The sequence below is a fragment of the Rattus norvegicus genome, chromosome 20, assembly GCF_021556685.1.
Source record: "Rattus norvegicus strain SHRSP/BbbUtx chromosome 20, alternate assembly SHRSP_T2T, whole genome shotgun sequence".
NCBI classification, from domain to species: domain Eukaryota; kingdom Metazoa; phylum Chordata; class Mammalia; order Rodentia; family Muridae; genus Rattus; species Rattus norvegicus.
The window spans coordinates 9,610,186-9,624,909 of NC_141553.1; the positions used below are offsets into that span (position 1 = coordinate 9,610,186).

The 14,724-nt window shown below is 44.8% G+C and overlaps 1 protein-coding gene, 1 non-coding gene and 1 pseudogene across 2 annotated transcripts in view; 2 read left to right on the forward strand and 1 right to left on the reverse strand.

Moving 5' to 3' along the window:
• The window catches only part of Dnah8 (dynein, axonemal, heavy chain 8), a 256,161-nt gene that overhangs the window by 155,818 nt on the left and 85,619 nt on the right, over positions 1-14,724 (forward strand). Inside the window, 5 exon segments of the mRNA NM_001427092.1 lie at positions 3,437-3,574; positions 5,289-5,416; positions 6,116-6,287; positions 8,054-8,209; positions 12,068-12,223. Of these exon segments, the coding sequence (NP_001414021.1) occupies positions 3,437-3,574; positions 5,289-5,416; positions 6,116-6,287; positions 8,054-8,209; positions 12,068-12,223 (750 nt within the window).
• Positions 1,913-3,030, forward strand: Eif3i-ps4 (eukaryotic translation initiation factor 3, subunit I, pseudogene 4; annotated as a pseudogene).
• Positions 3,029-3,131, reverse strand: LOC120099051 (U6 spliceosomal RNA). The gene has a single exon (XR_015646077.1). It is a non-coding gene; the product is annotated as a U6 spliceosomal RNA (small nuclear RNA).

The following is a 14,724-nucleotide window of genomic DNA, read 5'->3' on the forward strand; positions in this document are numbered from 1 at the left end:
ATCATAGAGCTGCCGCAAAGGCAAGCTTGGCCTGTCTCTGAAAGCTCAGAGGCTAAGGACGGAGCTTGCCCACGGCATTTCGACCTATGCTTACAGACGTTAGGATCAGTACCTAGAAATGTCCCCGATTTCCGGCACTGAATGAAGACCCGATTTAAAGTCTGAAATACATAAGCAAAGTTGCTTATGAAAGAGAAGCATGGGGGTGGGGGTGGGTGACGGCTCAATCCGTAAAAGCTTGCTTTGCAAAAAGAACGAGCCGAGTTCCATCTGTGAAAAGAAAGCCCAGAGTGCTCTAGTTTCAGCTCCTGAGGAACAGAGACAGATAGATTTCCTGTAGTTCTAAGGTTAGTCCTGAACGTATTTAGATGTACGTATGTACGTACGTACGTCTGTACGCATGCACGCGCACAGGCACGGCAAAGGGAGAGAAACCCGGAAGTCTTGGAAATGCAGGCAGGGTGTTAAGAGGGAAGTTGCTGGTCCAAAAAACTCCACACCAGCAAAACTTTTTACTGTGAGGAAATAGACATTCTCGAAGATGAGGCCAAAGCATCGAGAAGTAGCCAAGCCCCTACCATATATGCACACACACTCATGTTGTCTATACATCTTGCATGTCTGAGGATGATCTATGTTAGGTGATTTTTATGCAACGGGTGCATAAAATATTCCACCGTATCTCCAGGCTCCACCCCAACCAAGCCGAAAGCGCTGTGGGCGGACAAGCAGAGTCCTGCCGCTCTCCGTGAGAAGCCTTTTAAGACACGACTGCCTCTGTAAGATCAGCGTAGACAATTCTGAATGAAATAGAAAAATAAAGTTTTAATAGAGGGAAATGATGGGAAAACAACCCCAAATGGGAAGATAATTAAATGAAAACTTTACAAGACATTTAGATTCAGGGGTAAAGGCCCGTTAAGAGCAAATATTTTTGTTTTTAATTAATTAAAAAAAATGGTCCCCAGCTAAGATCCAATTATAATAATGCTTTGTGAAAGAAAAAAGATAGCGTTGCATTCACTAAAACATAAAAAGGAATGAAAATCCCATATTAGGTGTGAGCCAACAGAAACACTCTGGTGGCCTGAGACTGTGGCATGCGTCATTGGTCCTTGACAGATCTAGGGGGTATGAGCCAGCTTCACAGGGGTCAGCTGTAGGGGTGGACACCTTTAATCCCAGCTCCTGGGAAGCCGGGGGTGGGGGTTGGGGGGTGGCAGGTAGAACGCTGGGACTTTGAGGCTAGCCTGGTCTAGAGTGAGAAGCCACCTAAATAAATAAGCAAACAAGTACACAAGAAGGAAAACGAGACATCTATTAAAGAACTTCTACCCCAGAGAGCCCTGGCTGTGTAACACTAATTCATTATTTTAAACCGACAGGAAGCAGTTAGTTACCATGTAGGATTTACAAAAGAAAAGAGGAAAGGAAAGAAAGGTTACTGTTACCGTGACTTTATTTCAAAAAGCATCTTTACCAGAATCACAGACCAAATTGCTGACATATCCAGCAGTATTTGTTACCGTATCGTTTCTAAGAATTAAAAGCCAGTGAGAGGAAGAATATGTGTAAACGCAGGGAAATATTAGTAAGTCAAGATGCATTCAGATAATAAAACCTCACAAAGTCACAGCGCCAGTTGGAAAGGCATTCCAAGGGACAGGCGAGATGGCTCAGCAATTAAGAGCACTGGCTGCTCTTGCAGAGGACCCGGGTTCAATTCTCAGCTCCCACACAGTGGATCAGAACCTCAGTTCTAAGGGATTGATGCCCTCTTCTCGGACAAACATGCAGGCAAAATACCCAAGCAGATAAAATGATTTTTTTTCATTTAAAAATATCGATATGTGGCAATGACTAGAGCCTATTAATTAAAAAACTTAAAATGATACTTAGTACCTTTAAAAAATTGAGAAGCTAGCCTTTATTTCTGTGTTCCTTGCATTAAAACATGGAACACCAGCCTCTCTCCTCGAGTCACCGCCAGGATGAAGTCCATCCTCCTACAGGGCCATGAGCTGTCCATCGCGCAAATCAAGTATAACCTAGAAAGAGACCTTCTCCTCTTCACTGTGGCCAAAGACTCTATTGTCAACGTATGGTATTCTGTCAATGGCGAGACACTAGGCACCTACGTGGGCCACACTGGAGCTGTGTGGTGTAAGGACACTGACTGGGACACCAAGCATCATGTCCTCACTGGCTCAGCTGACAACAGCTGTCGTCTCTCAGATTGTGAAATAGGGAAGCAGCCGGCCCTAGTCAAGACCAACTCAGCCGTGCAGTGCGGACCTGTGGCTTTGACTTTGGGGGTAACATCATCATGTTTTCCACAGACAAGCGGATGGGGTATCGGTGTTTTGTGAGCTTCTTTGATCTGTGGGATCGAAGCCAGATTGACAGCAACGAACCCTACGTGAAGATGTTCTGTAATGATTCCAAGATCACCGGTGCTGTTTGGGGTCCCCAGAGGAGTGCATCATCGCTGAGAGCTCAACCAGTACAGCGCCAAGTCTGGAGAGGTGTTGGTGAGCGTTAAGGAGCACTCCCGGCAGATCAGTGACATCCAGCTGCCTAGAGACATGACCAAGTTTGTCACTGCATCCAAGGACAACACAGCTAAGCTCTTCCACTCCACGAGTCTTGAACATCAGAAGACTTTCCGAACAGAATGTCCCGTCCACCCGGCTGCTCTGTCTCCCAACTATGACCATGTGGTGCTGGGAGGTGGTCAGGAAGCCATGGATGTGACCATAACCTCCACCAGGATTGGCAAGTCTGAGGCCAGGTTCTTCCATTTGGCTTTTGGAGTTTGGAAGAGTCAAGGCTCACTTTGGACCTATCAACGGCGTAGCCTCCCACCCTCATGGCAAGATCTACAGCAGCGGTGGCGAAGACGGTTAAGTCCCCAACCACCACTTCCACCCACAGCTCTTTGAGTTCAAGTTTGAGGCCTAAGGGGCTGGATCTCCATCCATAATGGAGAAAAGTTTTAGACTCTGAGAAATAAGTTAGTGTGTTAAAAAAAAAAATGGAACCCCTCTTGAATTTGCATGCCATCCCTGCGCAGGGGCCGTGGTGATCTCTGTATCGTTCTAACTTCAGTCCACCAGCAGCCGAAGGGGGCGCCATTCTGCACCTTCTTTGCACAGTTCTTATGTCTTGAAAAAAAAAAATCGAAGTTCATTTTTTTTTATTCTTTCTTTGCATTGTTGTATTTTCTGTTTTCTGTAGCGAGCATTAATAATTAAAAGGGGGAAAAATTAATAAACTATCCCCAAGACAGCCTGTCTCCCCAGTTGCAAACACCGAAACAGATGACCCCACAAGTAGCACCCACTGCAAAAAATTCTGCGATTTATACGATAATTTACGAACCGAGATCATGAATGTTTCATGGGGCTTGTGTGAACCGTCTCCCCTTCTTTCAAAGGCAAACCTGGCCAAGCAGGAAGGCCGGTTGGCTGTGGCCAATGCGGAATTAGGGAAGGCCCAGGCGCTGCTGGACGAGAAGCAGGCTGAGCTGGATAAAGTGCAGGCCAAATTTGACGCCGCGATGAACGAGAAAATGGTGAGGAGGGAGAAGAGACGCTCAGGTGCTCTGGGGGAGGCAAGCGGCTGTCAGGTTAAATGAAAGGCAGCTTTAAGGCTGCTATGTTAAAAACAGGGGCGAGCCGGATATGTGATGTCTCAGTATACATAGGCATGATGTTTAAATCGGGGCAGATCCTTATCTCCTCAAGTATTTTCCTTTCTTAGATCGAATGCATTCCCTCTCATAGGTGGGACCTATCTGTTTGCCACCTAGTCATATCCATCTAGATCTTTCTCTGCTTCCCATCCATTCATACTTATTACTTATCCATTCATCTATCTATCTATCTATCTATCTATCTATCTATCTATCTATCTATATCATCTATGTATCTACCTACCTACCTATCATCTATCTATCTATCTTCCTATCTATCTACCTACCCATCTGTCCACCCATCCATCCATCCATATCTATCTATATCTATCTACCTACCTATCATCTATCTTCCTATCTACCTACCTACCCATCTGCCTGCCCATCCATCTCTCTCTCTCTCTCTCTATCTATCTATATCATCTATCTATCTATCCATCTATCATCTATGTATCTATATATCTATCTATCTGTATCTATATATCATCAATCTGTAGCTGTCTATCATCCACGTAGATATATATTTATATCTATCTGTATATCTATTGCCCATTTATATGTATGAATGAATGTAACTATGTATCTATCATCTATGTAACTATGTATCTATTACCTATGTATCTATGTATTTATCAGTCATCTATACATATAGATATACATCTATATGTATCTGTATATTTATTCATCCATCCATTGATTTATATGTATGCATCTGTCATCTATCATCTATCTACCTATCTATAATCATCATCAGTTTATAATCGGCATAAAAGCAGGAGGAAAACACGGGGTTAAGGGAGAAACAGAACCATTAAGAAGGGAGGATGGCAACAGGGACACAGATTATGAACAGAGCACAATTTCACACAGTCCAAAATGTCGCAGTGAAGTCCGTTATTTTGTATACTGACTAAAACCTAAAGGAACAGCCTCATTTTTACTATTATTGGTTTTCTTTGAAAAAGAGTCAATAGAAATACTACTTTAACTTCTATAAATCTTGGGGTCTCATAAAATTTTCTTGACTTTTAGCCCTATTTAACTTTTAGGTACATAATTATTCCCCTATGGACAGAGTTGTACATACCCCACTTTTTCTCCACTCAGCCCAGCCAGAGATGACCCTGAATCTCTGATCCTTCTGACTCTCCACCTGTGTGGTGCTGGGATTATAGGCTTGCACTACCATGCCTGGCTTTATGTGTTGCTGGGGATTAAACCCAAGGCTTCATGCATGCCAGGCAAGCGCTCTCCCAACTGAACCCTGTCCCCAGCCTGTTTGACATATGCCTTCGAAATTTTGTGAGGTTAAAAAACAAATCAAATCACTGTATAATGAATGAATGATCAAAATGTAATTGATGTGTTAATCTGTCACTGTGCAATTTCCCAGCTACATTCACTTTGCAAGCTGAGAAATGCCCCCTCCCCCTGCGTAGTTTTGAACTCGAGAGCTTTTTTTTTTTTCCGGAGCTGGGGACCGAACCCAGGGCCTTGCGCTTCCTAGGTAAGTAAGCGCTCTACCACTGAGCTAAATCCCCAGCCCCGAGAGCTTTAACGTGTTGTCTGAGACGTTTCTCATTTCCGAATGCAGGACCTGCTCAATGATGCCGACATGTGCAGGAAGAAGATGCAGGCAGCCTCCACGCTCATTGATGGGCTGAGTGGAGAGAAAGTCCGGTGGACACAGCAAAGCAAGGAGTTCAAGGCGCAGATTAACAGGTAGGTAGTCCTCGTGGGCTCCCTTAGCCGTCCACTCCCATTCTACCTTTCTGTGACATTGAGACCACAAATCCTACCGCCATCCACACATTTCCGAATCCCCCAACAGGACTTTTGAGGAAGCACTGCTGGACACATTTCTAGCAGGGGAGTGTGGGGTGGGGTGGGGGGCTGGGGGGAGGGTCAGGGGAGGATTGGGGGAGGACGCACATCTGGAATCCCAGAACTAGGAGGCTTCTCTGGTCAGCTAGTGAGCTCCCAGTCGGAGAGAAACCCTGTCTCAAAAAACAAGGTGGGGTGACACCTGAGGAATGACAACTGGCATTGCTGGCCTACGTATAAGGGCACCGGCGCCCATGCATTTGCGCATGCGCGCTCGTACATGCAAAGGTTTCTGCACACGAGCATGCAGACACATACGCAAGCATACACTAAGTGTTTGCCTGAGACAGGTTGTAAACAGGGCATGCAATAGGAAGAAGGCATGGTCCATACTTCAGGAAGGAGCCCTGTTTGCAGCTCTCTGACCCACCCGAGTATGACCCCGCCCACCCCTTTTGCACTTAGGGTTCTCTTTTTGCAGTCTTTCCACGTCCAGGGGCAAAGAGAGATTATATATCATGGCATAGCAAGCCTGCACCGTGGCTTCTCCGGTGGCTCCCTCTGATGAGAGGGCATCTGCATTTTTTTTCTTCACAGACTCGTAGGCGATGTTCTGCTATGCACAGGCTTCCTCTCCTACCTCGGCCCCTTCAATCAGATATTTAGGAACTATTTGCTTAAAGACCAGTGGGAGTTAGAGATGAAAGCGCGGAAAATCCCTTTCACCGAAAACCTGAATCTTATTGCGATGTTGGTGGACCCTCCCACAGTAAGTTTGACTCTTCCTAGAAATATCAGAATTTCAGCCTCATTTTAGTTCTTGCCGGAAACCACCGGAAACCAAAGAATGTCTGTTTTAGTTGTCTGTAGTTGAAAACTTTATTTCCATTACTTAAGACAGCTTTAATGGCTTTCCGCTATTTAAAAATGTTAATTCTGGGGGTTGGGGACTTAGCTCAGTGGTAGAGCGCTTGCCTAGCAAACGCAAGGCCCTGGGTTCGGTCCCCAGCTCCGAAAAAAAGAAAAAGAAAAAAAAATGTTAATTCTGTTGTCTTTTCTTCCAAAGGTTTGAGGCAAAGGCAGGCACCGCCTAGGTATTATAGTATACACTGTATGTAAAGATAATCTATATTAGGCATTACATATTGATATATGAGATATTTATGTATGTAAATATATATATTGGGGATATATATATATATATATTAGGTATTGTAGTGTATTAGCTTCTTACTGCTATGACAAAATAAGGAAAACAGGTTTGTTTTGGCTCCCAGTTAGAGGGTAAAGTCGGCCACAGCAGGGGAAGCTATTGTGGCTGGACACATTGTATCCGCTGTCAGGAAGCAGAGAGGTGGAGCAGGGGGAGGGGAGGAGGGGGAGGGGAGGAGGGGGAGGAGAAGGAGGAGCTAGTGTCAAGGTCACTCTCTCCTTTTTTTATTCATTGGGGGACCCCAGGTCATTGGATGCATGGCACCACTCGAATTCCTAGTGGGTCTTCCCTCCTCTGTGAAATCTCAGAGGCTTACACAGGCAGCCCAGAAATGTATCTCCTGGGTAAGGACAAACCCAGTCAAACTGATGTGAATTCCAGTGTTACAAGTAAGCAGCAGTTGCTGTATCCTCCGGAGAGGCAAGGCTGTGGATTTCCCATGTTTTGTGTTTAAAGGTTAAAGTAGCTTCCCGTTCAAGCAATGTTACAGGGGGTGGATTTCACGTAGGAGATACATTGGGCACTGTGTGCCAGGGTGGGTCCAGATGACCAGCCCTCAGTCATCTGGGTCTTTGGAGGTGCTAGGGGGTGATTTAGCAAAGATGGATTCTACTTGCTCCGTGGGATCTCTGAGTGATTTCATTGACCATGATGCAATCCCATTTCCTTTCGGGAAGGAAATTGTCATGCTTACCATTGATGAACTCCAGCCAAAGTCTTTGCATAAGCCTTGTGGACAGAACCAGAGGCTAAGAAGAGAAAGAAGGAGCACTAGGGGGATGAGGGCTATCTTCTTCTCTGACACTGGCTCACTTTCACAATGTCTTTTGTAACTGTCTGTCTGTCTGCCTGCTTGTCTGTCTATCTGCCTGTCTGTCTATCTATCCTATCTATCTATCTATCTATCTATCTATCTATCTATCTATCTATCTATCTATCGATCTATCTCTGTTCTTAGTACCCACATTGTGTGGCTACCAGCCCCTGTATCTCCAGGTCCGGGGGGTTGGGGGGGTAATTACTCTCTCTTCCCGCCTCAGCAAGCAGTTCCCTCATGTGTACAAAAACCACCCACCCACACATACAAGGACAAATAAAAAAATAGACACTTAAGTAGCAAAACTTGCTTTCTAATTCTGAACTTGATTAACATCATTTGGCTCATATTCGCAGGTTGGTTTGTCCTGCCCCCCGACACCGACTAGACACCTCAAATGGAAACACATATTTAAATTATTGCCATTTAACGTTATAGGCTCTCAATGACCAACGGTCACATTCCTGTTCTTTAAGCGAACATCCCCCCATTTCCCCCTCTTCAGATTGGCGAGTGGGGCCTGCAGGGACTCCCTGGAGATGACTTGTCAATTCAGAATGGCATTATTGTGACAAAGGCCACCAGATACCCTCTGCTTATTGATCCCCAGACCCAGGGGAAAACGTGGATTAAATCGAAGGAGAAAGAAAACGACTTGCAGGTACGTCTGACTTGCGTGTATATAAGTCAGGATGAGCTCTCAAAGTCTCAGGGGAACCTGACACCCGTGAAGTTGTCCGTGTACCACCTTGGCTTGCTATTCCCATAACAAATACTTGTGTTGCTAGATTGTCCTACCCTAATAAGCCCGTACGAGAGATAAACAATGCAGATGCTATCATTATAGGCTATGTGCCTAGATTGAGCAGACCTAACACTCTGCTAACTTATTCCCCAGTTGTAAGACCCCTGTTTCTTGTGGTTTCTCTCAGCCATGTGGTTCTGGTCTATCGTGGCTTCCTCTTCCTCCTCTTCCTCTATCCCTTCTTCTTCTCCCTTAACCTGCCATCCCCTCTCAAGCCTCCAGTCCCACCTTTCCCTTCCACTGCCCAATCACAGGCTCTAGCCCCTTATTGACCAGTTAAAATGGGGAGAAGTTTCACCTGGCATCTCCTGAGACCATGACACTCTGCTCGGCAGAGGCAACCCTTCTTGAGGAAGCGGTAGTTAGCGTTAGAATATAAGCAACACCAGGACAATCCTCTACCTGCTTGAGATTAACCAGCCTACAAAGACAGAGGGTTTATTGTGACTTACAGTTTGCAAGAGTTTGGTCCATTATCAGTCAGTTGCTTCAGGCAGAGGCAGCACACGATGGGGGTGGTATTGTGGCAATACCGTTTGCCATGGCCAAAAAGTGGAAGAATATGAAGGGCGTGGTACTTCTGTTGCCTCTAAAGGTATAACCTGGACATCAGTTCATCCCTCTAGACTCTACTTCTTAGTGTTCAGGAACATTCCAGATATACATAAACTGTCATGCCGCTTCTCTGGCCAGCATTTCCTTGTTTGTCATCATGTACATCCACAATTTGGGGCAACAGCTCTGATGAAGTAACTCCCTTCGTATTCCTTGTGTTTATCTGTTTATCTTTAGTGTCTGGCTGTCATGGATGCCATGCTGGCCTCCGACTTAGCACATAAACAAGGATGGCTTTGAATTTCTAACCCCTCTGTGCCTCCACCTCCCTGCTCTCTTTTCATGCCCACTCTCACTTTCCCTGTCTCTCTATTTCCCTGGCAGGACTACTGCAGCCCGCAATGAACTCGGCTCTTGTGCTGTACTAACGGGAAAGCGGAAAGCGTTGTGTCCCCGAGGCTGGTTTCTACCAGTCCTACCTAGGCACTTGGCAGGGCACAACACACCCATGTCCAGTATTACCTGTGTTTACTGCCTCATATGGTGTTAATTTAAACTGGGGTCACATGAGGAGGTCAGATTTAGAACACTGCTGGCTCCTTCAGGGATCCTGTTCGCACCGACATCTTCCGGTCAGCAAGCAATACGGGCCATTCGGTGTTTCTGATATCCTGTTCCCAGAATTCCAAAATTCCTGTTGGAGTGGGTGTGCGCTTTAAGACCCTTGTTCTAGCTGCCTGGGAGCCAGTATTCTGTTAGCGGCCTTCAGAAGAAGATATAGAACTTTCAGCTCCTCCTGTACCATGCCTCTGCCCAGATGCTGCCATGTTCCAGCCTTGATGAGGCTAGGGAGATGGCTCAGGCCACTGGCATGCCTGATGACCTGAGTTCCATCTCTGGAATCCCCACAGTAGAGGGAGAGAACTGACTTTACACCTCTTCGGCCCCCTACATGCACACTGTGGCGTGCGTGCGTGTGTGTGTGTTGCCTCTAAAGGTATAACCTGGACATCAGTTCATCCCTCTAGACTCTACTTCTTAGTGTTCAGGAACATTCCAGATATACATAAACTGTCATGCCGCTTCTCTGGCCAGCATTTCCTTGTTTGTCATCATGTACATCCACAATTTTAAAAACTTGTTGGCAAGGCCCTGGGTTCAGTCCCCAGCTCCGAAAAAAAAAAGAAAAAAAAAAAAAAACTTGGGTTGGAGATTTAGCTCAGTGGTAGAACGCTTGTCTAGTAAGCGCAAGGCCCTGGGTTCGGTCCTCAGCTCGGGGGGGGGGGGGAGAAAAAAGAAAAAAGCACTCAAAAACTTGTTATATTTGTTTATGCATATATGTGTGATATGAACACATGTGTGTGTACACACACACACACACACACACACACGCACGCACGCCACAGTGTGCATGTAGGGGGCCGAAGAGGTGTAAAGTCAGTTCTCTCCCTCTACTGTGGGGATTCCAGAGATGGAACTCAGGTCATCAGGCATGCCAGTGGCCTGAGCCATCTCCCTAGCCTCATCAAGGCTGGAACATGGCAGCATCTGGGCAGAGGCATGGTACAGGAGGAGCTGAAAGTTCTATATCTTCTTCTGAAGGCCGCTAACAGAATACTGGCTCCCAGGCAGCTAGAACAAGGGTCTTAAAGCGCACACCCACTCCAACAAAGCCACGCCCACTCCAACGGGGTCACGCCCACTCCAACAGGACCACGCCCACCCCAACATGGCCACACCTCCCAACAGTGCCACTCCCTGGGCCAAGCATATACAAACCATCACAGTTATATCATTTTTACTAATTAGAATGGTTTTCACCCTTCTGGTCTATCCACTTAGATCTCACACAAATGTCTTAATCAGTATTTACCCTCAAAGCCTCTTATAACCAGTGCTTGCTTCATGAAGACGTCTCTGTGTCCCCATCTTACCCGGCCCTCCCTCCCAAGGCCTGTCCATGTCTTGTTTGTAGTTCTATCCTGGACTCTAGTCTGACTTGAATTACTGCCCTTTGCACATTTCTCTCTCTCATTTCTGAGCCATAAACTTCCTGCCCGTCAGGTTTATAGTTTTCTCCATGTTTATATTTCCTACACAGCCCCTACATAGCGTAGGAATTCCAATATTTATGGAATTTAAATGAATTCATCAAAGTGTGCCATCACTGCTGGGAGAAGGTCATGTGACCGTCTTGATAAATGTAGGTAGGGAGAGTACCCCGTAACATCCCATAAACCCATCCGTGATCAAACTCCAGTAAACTAAGACGACAGGGGATCACCTCTAACCCCATGAAGAGTTCTTATGAGAAGCCTATGACAAAGGTGATATTTAATATTGAATTATAGAGATTTTCTTCTGAGTTCTGGCGGGACCTTTGGCTTCTCAGTGTATCATTTATGACATTTTTATTTCATTGATTTTAACTTATCTGTCTCAAAAGAGCAATACATATTGAGACAGAGTCTCTGTGTAACAGAATGTGGCTGTTCTAGACTCACCCTGTAGACCAGGCTGGCCTTGAATTCACAGAGATCCGCCTGCCTCTGCCTCCCAAGTGCTGGGATTAAATGTGTGTGATGCTACACCCGGCTTTAACAGTATTTTCTATAGACTTATTTTAGCCTTGTTATGTGTACCCATGTGTGTCTGCATGCAGTTATGTGTCTGTGAGTGCAGTACCTGTAGAGGACATCAGATCTCTGGAGCTAGACCTGTGATTGTAAACTGCCCAGTGTGTGTGTGTGCTGGGAATCGAACCCGTGTCTTCTAGAAGAGCAGCAAGATCTTCTAACCACTGAACCACCCACCCCGTCATTCTTATGAGTACTTATTATCCCCTATTCATTTCAGAGAAGACAGAGATAGACCACAGCGCCTTGCTGTCTGAGTGATTCTAGTCAGACAGATTTAGTAAGACAACTCCATGACAACTCCCATCCCATCGCGTTCCACCGGAGAGGGCCCCCTCCTTTTCTTCTGGATCACGGACACTGTGCACCTTTGCCTCAGCCGTCAGGACTCTCCAAGTTTTAAGATATTTCTCATGCTGCCCCTTCATTTCCCAGTCAGCCATCCAACAGATGTCTTGCTTCCCACTTAGCAACTGGGGTGCAGTTGGGAACAGTTTCAGACCAAGGAGCTCTTTGTCTTCAGGTGACATCTCTGAACCACAAGTATTTCCGCACGCACTTGGAGGACAGCCTCTCGCTGGGTCGTCCCCTTCTCATCGAGGACATTCGAGAGGAGCTGGACCCGGCTCTGGATAACGTGCTGGAGAAGAACTTCATCAAATCGGGCACCGCTTTCAAGGTGAGTGGTTTGTAACAGAGGGCTAGGGCGGTGGCGTCTGCTTGGCGTTGCGACAGTGGCAGAGCCACCTCCTTGGGGTGGTGATGTCTTCTACACTGGGAACCGGCATTCCCAGGCGACACTCACTGTTCCTTCTAGGTGGCTGCTTCTACACACCAAAAGCTTGTCTCATGCCCATCCTCTTCCAAAGTAGTAGTTATTAATTTTTCTTTTTAAAACCATTTCATTTTACTTGCATGTATGTTTTAGTGGGGGTTATGTGCTTGTGAGTGCAGGTACCAGAAGAGGCCAGAAGAGGGCCTTGACCCCCTGGAGTTGGCGTTAAACGTGGTTGTGAGCAGCCAACATATGGGTTCTGGGAACTGAACTTGGGTCCACTGCAAGGACAGCATTGCCCTTAACCACTGAGCCATCCCTCCAGCTCTAACTTCGTTTGGTTTGACAATCACACATACTTATGGGATACAATGTATGTGACTAAGTTGCTGAAAGAGTTCTTGGAAACTTACCTTTGAATGGAAACATACAAATGAAACCTAGCATGGCTGCCATGAGTTTTGACATCTTTGATTTTTTTTATAATATGTAAAACTCCCCAGAAGAGTGGTATCCTTGTAAGAGCATTCAGTTTCTTACCTTAATAACAATATAAATATTTATACAGAAATTGTATGTGTGTACATACACACACACACACACACACACATACACACACATATATATATATATATATATATATATATATATATATATATTAGAAAAGTAGCTTTGCAATTCAAATACACATACAAATCCAGGAAAGCCTGGATCTCCTCACAAAGAGAACAGCATTTTAATAAAGCCTGTAGACATTGATTTGTCTTTACTGTCTTTATTAACTTTCAATCTAAACTCATTGACTTTCTAGAAGCCATGGAATTCTGTTCCCAATTGTTGATGATAACACAAATTGTTTTCGATATAAGTGTCTCCTTTTTTAATTGGTCTCATTCTCTACTTTGAAGGTTCATTGGTTTTATTTCTTGATAAATGCCAGCGTTTTAGCTCCGATTACTTTACTTCTAGTCTGTTAATTTCCTTATTGGGGACTGTGTAAAGAATGAGGGCTTCCTCCTTAAACACAGATTTACTTAGAACGTTTTCTTTACCATGTGACTTTTAAAAAATCCATGTGTTTATGTGTGCATGTGTTTTATGCATGTGTATATGTGTTTGTGTATGTATATATATGTATGTGTATATATGCATGTGTATATGTATGTGTTTTGTGTATTATATATGTGTGTGTGTTTGTGTATGTGTTTATATGTGTATCCTTGTGTAGGTTTATGTATGTGGTATGTGTGTTTTTGTATGCGTTAATGTGTTTTGTGTATGTGTATATATGCATGTGTATGTATGTTTGTGTGTATATATGCATGTATGTGTTAGTGAATGTGTGCATGTTATGTTTGTGTATGTATATTTATGTGTATGCATATATGTTTGTGTATGTATGCATGTTTGTGTGTATATGTTTATGTGTATTTTGTGTATGTATATGTGTATGTGTACTTGTTTGTGTATGTATGTGTTTGTGAGTGTGTATATGTGTGCATGTGTGTTTTGTGTATGTGTGTGTATAGACCTGAGGTTGATGTCTAAAATCACTCTCCATCAGCCTCCCACCTTAGTCTCTGAGGCAGATCTCTCAGAATCCACCCAATGAAGCCTCCTCTCCAGCTTGCTCTGGGGCTCTCCTGGCCTTGCTTTCAGAGTTTGTAATTACAATTATGGGGGGTTGCCAGACTCACCCAGAATATTTCACAGGATCTGGGGATCCAGACTTCAGTCATTGTGCTTTCATGGCAAGCAATTTAACAGCTGATGCATCATCTCAACCCCACAGCATGAATTCCTTTATTTACCACTGTTTTAGTCTTTCAGTAAATGTATATGGAACATTGAGTGCCTGCTTAAGCCTGGAGGAGGGAATTTAATTTAATGGGGAGAAATGAATAAAATCAATTCAACTTCCCCGAGAATTCCTTTTTGTTTCCCCCACAAGATTACAAAGTTGAAATTTTCTTTGCCAGAAAGGGGAAGGTAAGAATACAGTCTTGCTGATTTCTTCGGCTACTGTGTTTGAATCACCATTAAAAGAACTTGGTTGACAGGAGCTGAAGAGATGGCTCAGCGGTTAAGAGCCAATGCTGCTTCCCAGGAGACCTGGGTTCAGTTCCCAGGATCCATCCACACGGCAGCTCACAACCACCTGTAACTCCGGTACCAGGTGACCTCATCTCCTCTTCTGATCTCCATGGCGACCAGACATGCATGTGGCAAACATATACACAAGCAGGCAAAACACTCAAACACACAAAATTAAAAAAAAAAATTCAGTTGACAAATAGAGACCATATATAGTCAAGTTGTACCATGTGGCGTTTTGGCACTCATGTATAGAGTATACCATTGACCATAATCAAATAAATAAATAGTCCCTTCGATGCCCATCTGAC